Here is a 10,281-nt window from a genome sequence, read left to right as displayed (position 1 = left end):
CCCATTAGTTAAATAATAGATAAATCTATATGCTCGTATCTACGTGAGACATTACACGTTCTAAGTAACAATTGTTTTGTAAATAAACAAGGAAAACCTTAAATCTAATTTTATCAATAACAACAACTTAATCATTCGACACGTCGTTAACCTAAATTGCAATATTATAAGTAGTTAAATACGACAAACTAATGTCTATTGCAGGGCCTACGTGTATGCCCGCATGCCGGATTATCACGATCGACTGTGGCTCTAATATTGTCCTAAATGCATCCCACCGAAATTTAATGAATATGAAACAGAACATAAAGCGTGAAGGCCGAAATTTGGATAACACTCAATGTTGGTTACAGATAAAAACATAAACACAACACCAACGCTTCAAAACAACTCCCCACTACAAGGGCTGTCAAATAAAACTGATCCGCCTTTCGAAATTCGAACAGTCGTGGTTGTATCGTTGCATTTAATGGTTCTTTCGTTCGTTTGTAAAATGCACAGGTGTTTATAGTTCAATAAGCGGGAGTTTACGTGTAGAAACTATATGAACAATTGTTTGTTTAAGTGACATTTATTTAATAATTTCTAGTTGCTAAAGATGGCGATCACGCTTGTGAGATTGGGAATTCGTTCCATTAGTTTGAATTTGGAAAGGAGTGCCGCCCTTGTATCAACCAGTACTCATAATCAAGTGAAGGTAAAGAAATTGAATGGCACATGTATATTTTTTAGAATATTAATTAATATAATTGAATAATTTTTATTAATAATTAACAACTTTAAGTTATTGATAAGTTTAAAAGCAAAGATGCAAGGCAAGCATCTCAAACGTTGCACCATTAAGCTACTTTTTTATTAAAAAAAAAAAAAGAAAGCTGCGCGATCCCAAAACGGGATCGGTATTTTATACCTACATCAACCAATAACTTTTAGAGAGTTAATTATTTGCATATTGAGCATTTATATAAATGTTTTTAAACTATTTATACATTTTAACACTTGTGTTGACAAATTTATTACTACTAAGCAATTTTTATAGTCATTTGTACTTTAAAATATGTCACAGCATTGAAAGGGTTATAAAAATATATTCAACGCAACTTCTTCTCAATACCTATTATTCCATTGTTTTTAATTTTCGTATTTTATGTAGTATTAACTGATTACTGATATTTTTAAATTATTTTTAAACAATAAATAAAAATTTGATAAAAAGAAAAAAAAAATGTTCCTAATTAATTTATATACATATATATATATATATATATATATATATATAAAATAAATAAATAAAATATATGCACATTGAAAGAAATAAATTTTATATAAACTTTAATTTATTGATGTACTGTAATTGTTAATAATCTAAATAAATTGTACATTTAAATTTTTATTTTTTAGCCTCCACCCTCTTCATCCCTTTGTGCGAGATAAAGTAGTTACCGCAATATATTGATTATAAGAAAGGGAAAGAAAGTCAAAATGTTTATAACCGACTTCAAAAGAAAGAGATTATCAATTCGATTGTATTTTTTAAGCCTGTCATCTCATAACTACGTAAGTTCTAAACCGATTTGGAAAATATTTTTTTTATCTGAAAGGATATACTTACAGGTTGGTCCCATAGGAATTTTATCAAAATTAGTTCAGTTGTTTACTTTTTAAATCAAAATAACTACTTTTGTCACAATTTAAGTAGTTTTTTTATTTGTGTCTTTAATTATTTTTAACGTAACATTCAGTTATTGTTATTATTTTCTGTCGAAGAAAATCTGTCAATAAACACGACTGCTGAACTATTAAAACAACATTTTTAACGTTAGCAAAAATTTCGTTTAGTTTAGTTTATCGTCATATCAGCCTTTACTGTCCACTGCTGAACATAAGCCTCCCCCTTGGGGGAGGGTTTGTCAGCAGTTGCCACACTTGGAAGGCGGATTGGCAACCGCAGTCAGGCTGTAGAGATGTTTTAAGAGGGACACTGCTGCCCATCCCTCGTCCTCCCTTAGTTGCCTCTTACGACATCCACGGGAAAGGAAGGGATGGCCTATTCTATGCCGGGACCACACGGCAATAGGTTTTGGGCTATACAATATATTATATAAAATATAGCTTAGTGAGTATTGAATCGTAGGATTTGCTCTGAGCTTTTTTTATTGATACCAGTGAGGCTTACTAACCTGCGAGAAATCAGATGATATGGTGGAGGAAACAAGGTTTTTAGCAATAGGGTCTAACTGACCCATTGCCAGCAATACACCCTATCAGGTCGACCTCCACGCGGTTCCCCCTGGAAACCATCGTGGTTAATTCTATTGAAATTCGTCATGATGGGCTAACTGACCTGCTTTCATCCTCACCTATCACCTCTCACTGGTGCCCCGCTAGCGTATACCGATAGCGCAGGCGGGTTTACCAAGTTACTATTCCATTATCACCCATTAAATAAAAGGTGATATGGTTTTAATTTTTTGTGGTTTTTACCATAGAACTCCGTCATATATAAACTGATTTGAAAAAATCTCTTTTTTTATTTAAAAGAATATATTTTGAGATTAGTCCAATAGGAATTTAATCTTTTTAAGTTTTAAATTTTGCATGCCTAATTATGGCGAAATATGTAGACTTTTACCTATTGTTAACATCTATACACTTCCCATGTTTCTTGTAAATAAATAAATAAATAAAAATCGATTCACTTCTCTAGTTTGATATGTAAATCAAATTAGGGTACTAAATAGGGCAACAAGGGTACTAACTATCAAACTAGGGTAGGGTACAAAATCAGTTAGGTTTTGTTTTTTGAAGTCGGTGTTTCATTTGTTTTTTTGTATTGTAAAAATTATACATATTTTTTTTTTTATTTTACTATCGAATTCGTTGTTTTTTGTCATGTAAAAGCTTAAAAATTTATGTATAATTATCTACAATTAATTGTGCGAACACAAACCAATGATAACCTACGGCAACAAAGTTCGAGTGACAAATATATTATTGTTGTTTTATAAAAAAACCTCAGTCTATTGTATTAAGTGTGATATTGCAGTAAACTGCCAATACTCGGTCATGGCAATCCGGGTTGTAATGGCTGGTCGTCTGGTAGGTATGCGTTTGTTTACAATTAACAATATTTGGCATTATCTGGGTACCAGGTTTTTTAAATGAATAATAATGGAATAGTACTGCCCACACTATCGCTTTACGCGGGGCACCGGCGAGGGATGATAGGTGAGGATGAAACAGGTCAGTTGACCCATTTACAATAATTGACTATGATGGTTGCCAGGAACCGCGTGGACGTCGATCTCACCTCCTTAAGAGAGGAGATCGCAAACTAACCCCTGGCATAGGGGGCAAGCGATTATTAGTAATGGGGTCCAGCTGCCCCATTGCTAGCAATACGCTCCATCAGGTCGACCTCCACGTGGTTCCCCCTGGAAATTATCATAGATAATTCTAGTGAAATTCGTCATGATGGGCTAACTGAACAGCTTTCATCGTCACCTATCATATCTGACTGGTGCCCTGTTAGCGTATACCGATAGCGCAGACGGGATACCATTCCAATATCATTCATTAACAAAAAACCCTGAAACCCTGGTACAAGCACTGTCGGCAGGGTCCCAAGGAGAAAAAACTGCGTACTATGCGGGTAGTATCTGAGAGCACCGCTTTCTGCATCCTTTTCGGAAGAGAGCCGCCTCGGAATCCCAACCGTCTGAGGTGTTGTTCCGGACTGGTTGAGATAAGACCGCCGTTTGGTGGACGTCACATTTCGGTCACCTCATAAACCAAGTCGAGATACTTTTTTTTTTCTTATTATTTTTTATTTTTAATTTTCATTTTGTTTATAACCTAACTTGTTATTAAATAAAGAATTATCAATTATCAACTTCATGTAGAGAGTGCTTCTGTCAAAATTTCAACATAACTTACTTACTTTTTTAAACATTGACGCAATAAAGGGGTGTTATAAGTTCGACGTACTGTAATGTCTATCTGTGGTATCTTAGCTCCTAAACGAATGGATCGATTGGGTATTTTATTGATTGAAAACTGACGTGATTGAGATGGTCCTTGACTACAATTTATGGAGACTTGTTCAGGTGTTTCATTGTCATCAGCTCTCTATATAGGTTCCTTTGTCTCGTTTTTTTTTATTTTGAGTAAATTTATAGTTATTATCAAGTTGTATTGAAACAGTTTGAGTTTATGTGGTCCTGGTATAGAATGGGTCACCCCTTCCTTTTCCGTGGGTGGGTGGGAATTTTGACGTCAATATATGGACAGTAGCGTCCTTCTTAAAACATCTCTTAAAGCCTAATTGTGGTTGCCAACTTGTTTGCCAAGCATGGCAACTATTGACAATACTCCTCGTGTGGAGAAAGCATATGTTCTACAGTGAAGCAGTTAACGGTTCAAATGACTGAATCGAAACAGACTGAATTAAATATATTTGAATTTAGAACATGGAGTTCTAAATTCGAATATTATTAATTGAATTTAAAACGTCCTTGTTTACATCAAAGTTTTGCGTATTGCGTTCACTTTAATGTGTTGAATTAAATCAACATAGGGACAATAAAGTGATTGTCTGATATTATATTATATATATAAAACACTTGAATAAACAAATGTAAATTATTGTGTTACTGTTGTGACTTTAGTACAGTAGCAGGTATAGTTGGAGATACATTTATATATATTTTCTTCGTATATAGATAGAGCATAGAGTTTCAAAAACGGGTCAACTTTTTGTCAGCTAATTGTCAAACCTTTCCCATAATTGGGGTTTTGCCAGTAGTTGCCACACTTGGCAAGCTTAAGGTCCAGTTTAAGAGAGGCACTACTGCCTATCCCTCGAAATAAAAAAAAAAAAAATAAAAAAAATATCGTTATCTTAATTCTACTATCCAGAGGGCCTACCATGAAGTGTTTTCCGAAATTTTGGAGCCAAACGAAACACAAATTTCATGTTAAAATTACATAATACATGCCGTTTGGAAATATTAAAAATGTTAAAATATTGTCCCTTTGGACTTTTATGATAGGATGTATGATAAACGAAATGTTAAACTCCATTTATTGGTCCGATTTTGGTATAAACAAAAACACGAAATTGAGTCCGAAATTTCGGAATTTCATTTCATGCTAGACCCGCTGTTCTACTAGTTACTACTATTATCATGAAAATTTTAAATTTTATAATAATTGCGATTAATTAAAAAATTATGTTGTTAAATTATTATAAGTTAATATAATTTATATCTAGTTTTGTTTTATTTTAATGTAGAATGTTGAAAACATTTTATCGAATACTGTAGCATCCGCTTAATGTTTACAAACAAACGTATATGAGTACGGTAAAATGCATTACAATATAATCTTTACTTAAACTATATTTTTTTTTATACCACTGAGGTGGCAAACAAGCATACGGCCTGATTGTAAATGGTTACCGTAGCCTATGAACACCTGCAATACCAGAGGTATTACGCGCGCGTTGCGGACCCTGACGAAACCTCTTTACCCCCCTTTTGAAGAACCCCATGCTGTAGGTAATATTTTAAATGTGGAAGTGAGTATGTTTGTTTTTAACGGACTTCAAAAATGAGGTTCTGAATTCAATTTTTTTTTTAATGTTTATTACTTCATAACTACGTTTGTTCTAAATTCTTGTTTGTAAATTCTTTTTTTTTTTTTATCTGAAACGATCTTACTTATAGATTGGTCCTATATAAATTTTATTAAAATCGATTTAATAGTTTAATTTTTATATAAAAATAACTGGTTTTGTTTCAACTGAAGTCGGTTTTTTGTGAGACTCAATCTTTAATTATTTACCTTATAGTTTTTTTTTTTATGGGTGAAAATGGTATGGTAACGGTAACTCCGCCTGCGCTAATGGGACACGCTGGATCCCATATTTACCTTATAGTGCCTTAACGGTTTAACCAATCACTATAAAATTTGGTATTTACGTACTATATGATATGGAGCAGGATGTAGACTACTTTATATCCCGGCCAGTAAACATATCCCGGTCATGTGAGCAAAGTCGCGGGTTTTTTTTTTTTTTATACAACTTAGAATGGCAAACAAGCTGACGGCCCACCTGATGGAAAGTGGTAACCGTCGCCTATAGACATAAGCAGTACCATGGACATAATAGAGTATACTGTTTCGCCCATGATACCCCCCATGCGTTGCCATTCCTGAGGACTCAGGTGTTATTCCTCTGTACCCAGTAAATTCACGCCATATCACACCCTTCAAACCGAAACACAGCCATGCAAACACAACTGCTTCACGGTTGAAACACGAATGGGACAGAGGTACCCAAGCAATCGAATCTAAGCGAGTATGTTTTATATATTGAATCATTTAGCTTGACCTAGTTTATTGCATTTATTTATCTTTATATCTTATAACATGCCTTGATACTGTATTTACATAATCATTATGAAATCTTAATGAAGTCAAAACTGTACATTATAACTATTTGGGGCAACCTTGGATTAAGTTAATTTTCAAAAGTGACTAAATTTACATTACATTTTCCGTATTTTCGGTGAAATATCTATGGTTATGTATTGGTAACAATATTCGTACTTATTTTAGTAGTAAATGCACCGTCTACTTAATTTTCTGCTTGCCTCATGGTTGACTGGTAGAGAACGTCTGCCATATGTAGGTACACTTACTTTTTTTTTATTGGTAGAAAAGGTAACCCAACCTGCGCTAACGGGATATGCTGACGGAGCACCAGTGAAGGGTGATAGGTGAGAATGAAAACAGGCCAGTTAGCCCATCATGATGAATTCATCAGGAATTAACCATGACAGTTTCCAGGGGGAACCGCGAGGAGGTCGACCTGGTCGGGTATATTGCTAGCAATGGGTTTCTCAATCTCCATTACTAACAATCCCTTTCCCCCCTATGTACAACCATATAAAAATCATATAAAAAACCAAGTTCACTTTAAGTTGATCGTGTCTGGATACCTTTTTAATGTCCTTTGCAGAAAAAAAAACATAGCTGTCAAATTTATTTTTTTAATCATTTGGACCATGAATTATCACCTTGATTTATTTCACCAATGAAAAAATAATGCAAAGAAGGGTTAGTCAAGCGTTGGGCAAACTAAGAAATAGGCAATACATATATGCAAAGTATTTGTTTATTTTCAAAATAATTAATCCCTGTATTTTGAAAACAATCTCACTGCCTCATAAAATTGTACCACTTATCGAATAAAGTAGCCGTGAACTGAATCCGCAAGGCAGCCAATCATTTGCGTACCCACATTGCTGGGGTTCACGAAATTACTTTATTGAATTTATAATCAAGACTCAACAAGGTTGCTCGAAGATGCAGCAAGGTTACTTGCAAAAACAACCTCCGACATTATTTATTAGTTAACTAATAAAAAAATATTCTCACGACTATAAACCCTTATAAGATAGGCAGACATATAAATAAATCTTAGATTATAATGTGTACGCAGCACGTTATATGTCTATGTTTTTTTTTTTTTATTTACAATAGCAAACAAGCTAACGTGCCACCTGATGGAAAGTAGAAACCGTCTCCTATAGACATGAGCAGTACCATAGACATAACAGAGTGTAACTGTTTCGCCCATGTTAACCCCGATGCGTTGCCATTCCTGAGAACTCAGGTGTTATTCCTCTGTACCCTGTAATTTCACCGCCATATCCCATTCTTCAAACCGAAACACAGTCATGCAAACACAACTGCTTCACGGTAGAAACATGAATGGGACAGAGGTGTCCAAGCAAAAAACTTTAGTAGAAAGTCTCCATCTGGTAAGATAGATACTCTTTATTGTTTCCTCCAAAAGATTACGCTAGCAAACTTATTATTTACTCTTTTATGTACTCATTATCACTTTTTTTTTAAGTTTTTTAATTTATATCTTTGTACAATTTGTACTATTCGAGGTAAGAAGCCTAGCGACTTGTAATACAGGTCCAACACCTAGTACAGGCGCCAGCTCCCACAAATGATATTGTTAAAATGTTCTGTATGTTATAGGTAGTAATTTTTTTAATTGTTTTTGGTAAGAAATAAATAAATAAATAAAAAAATACAAACATGTCTATACATATATTTCTATCAACTGATGCCGCTGTTTTGAACATGCCCACATTTTGCCGAGCATATTACAATCCAGCGAGGTAAGGGGCGAGCCTACCATCACACAATGCACAAGGTCACAGAAAGTACGAGTATAATACTGTACTAGTAACAACGTTAAATTCCCCCATTGGTACGGCATAAATGCAACAAATTCTCATTTAAAACTATACGTAATTATCTGTGTTCTCATGGGGTCAGATACCTGTTGCATTTTGTCCCATTGTGACCTTTTATATTTTCCCACCTCCTGACTTACTCAATAATATGTTTCGATAGAACTTGTTTGTTGAACCAAGTTTGTAATTATTTCCCCTTCATTTATAGACACAAATGGGGGAAAGGGATTGTTAGTAATGAGGTCTAAGAGCCCCATTACTAACAATATACCCTATTAAGTCGACCTCCACGTGGTTTCCACTGGAAACCGTCAAGATTATTTTTTGTAAAATTCGTCACGATGGGCTAACTGACCTGCTTCGTCCTCACCTGTCGTCTCTCACTGGTGCCCCGCCAACATATACCGATAGCACAGGCGTAATAACCATTCCGTTTTCACCCATTAAAAAAACACTCTACAAATTATATTAGTATCAAATTAAATGTACAAAATGTACAAAGATAATCGCTTGTCACACTTAAAAACCTAATGGATAAATAGATAATTTATTTGCATCACTTACAGCACACAAACGACATTAAATATTGGTACATATTTAAAGAAATAAAACATTGTTTTATTTTATATATATATATATATATATATATATATATATATATATATATATATATATATATATATATATATATATATAATATATAAAATAAAACAAAAATAAAATACATAAAAGAGATAACATAATTTTTGGTGAGTGTGCCGCAGTAACACAAAATGGTCACAACTCAGCTTGTTGCAAAACAGTTTCTTCTGTTGCGCTTAAGACTTGACTACTTGACAAAAAAAATATAAATAAATAAATTAAATTAATAGACAATTGTATCATCATAAAAGTTTGAATTCGTTCGCATGTAAGGTCAATATGTCCCTAGTCTGAGCAGACAGTCAACCAGCCAGCAGTATAGGGCCACTGGGCAACGGTAGCAGTTGCACAGTTGTCACGTCATAGGTCATTGAACTCACTATCAGTTCGGGTCCCGAGTCACTTGACGACCAGTTATGAAAATTGATAGTGGCAATCATAAATTGTTGGAAATAATACAAGCGGTCACAGTCTGAGATGAATCGAATATGTATATATCCAATATATCTAGTTAGACTACTGTAACTAAATTTAAACGTACGTGTCAATGAAGTATGTAATTTATTGTTGTTTTTTTTTATACAACTTAGAATGCCAAACGAGCTAACGGCTCACCTGATGGAAAGTGGTAACCGTCGCCTACAGACATGAGCAGTACCAAGGACATCTCAAGCTCATTGTATGCCATATAGTCCTGGCATAGAATGAGCCCTACTTATGGATGTTGTATAAGGCGAACTTTATGGTCGAAAACTAAGGGAACTTAATAGTCGACGGATGGGTCAACCCGTCAAATATGGCAAATATTGGCAATCCCCTTCCCCCCATAGGGGGAAGTCTTAATATGTTCAGCAGTGGACAGTTAACATATTAATATGATGATAAAAGAGTTAATAAAACTTGAATAAACACAGTTGAGCAAGCTAAAATGTTAGTCATGTTATTAAATATATTAAAACATTGAAGTTTTGACGTCAAATTAGTGTTTAAAAAATCAGATGCAGTTGTGGCATATAATGACAGTATAATTTGTAATGTATGATATATACATACATACATACATATCTGTCACGCCTGTCTCCCATTAGGGTAGGCAGAAACAATGGAACGCCAAATGCTTCGATTCAAACAAACCTCCTTCGCTTCTTTTACATTCATCAATCTTTTCATACACGCTCGCCGGTTACGGGTACTTTACCCCCCTTAACATATATATAGATATAGATATATATATATATATATATATATATATATATATATATATATATATATATATATATATATATATATATATCTATATATATATATATATATATATATATATATATATATATCTATATATATATATATATATATATAT

At 33.8% G+C, this 10,281-nt stretch overlaps 1 protein-coding gene across 1 annotated transcript in view; it reads left to right on the top strand.

Moving 5' to 3' along the window:
* Positions 1 to 428: 428 nt before the first annotated feature.
* LOC113520516 (sarcoplasmic calcium-binding protein) overlaps positions 429 to 10,281 on the top strand; it is a 19,486-nt gene continuing 9,633 nt past the window's right edge. The window contains exon 1 of the mRNA XM_031908438.2: positions 429 to 697. Within this exon, the coding sequence (XP_031764298.2) occupies positions 599 to 697 (99 nt within the window). The 5' untranslated portion in view covers positions 429 to 598. The remainder of the gene's footprint in view (positions 698 to 10,281) is intronic.

This window comes from Galleria mellonella, unplaced genomic scaffold (assembly GCF_026898425.1).
Source record: "Galleria mellonella isolate WM207_F2 unplaced genomic scaffold, CSIRO_AGI_GalMel_v1 utg312, whole genome shotgun sequence".
In the NCBI taxonomy this organism is placed as follows: Eukaryota; Metazoa; Arthropoda; class Insecta; order Lepidoptera; family Pyralidae; genus Galleria; species Galleria mellonella.
Note: the sequence above shows the minus strand (reverse complement) of the source record. Positions and strands in the feature narration are given on the sequence as shown.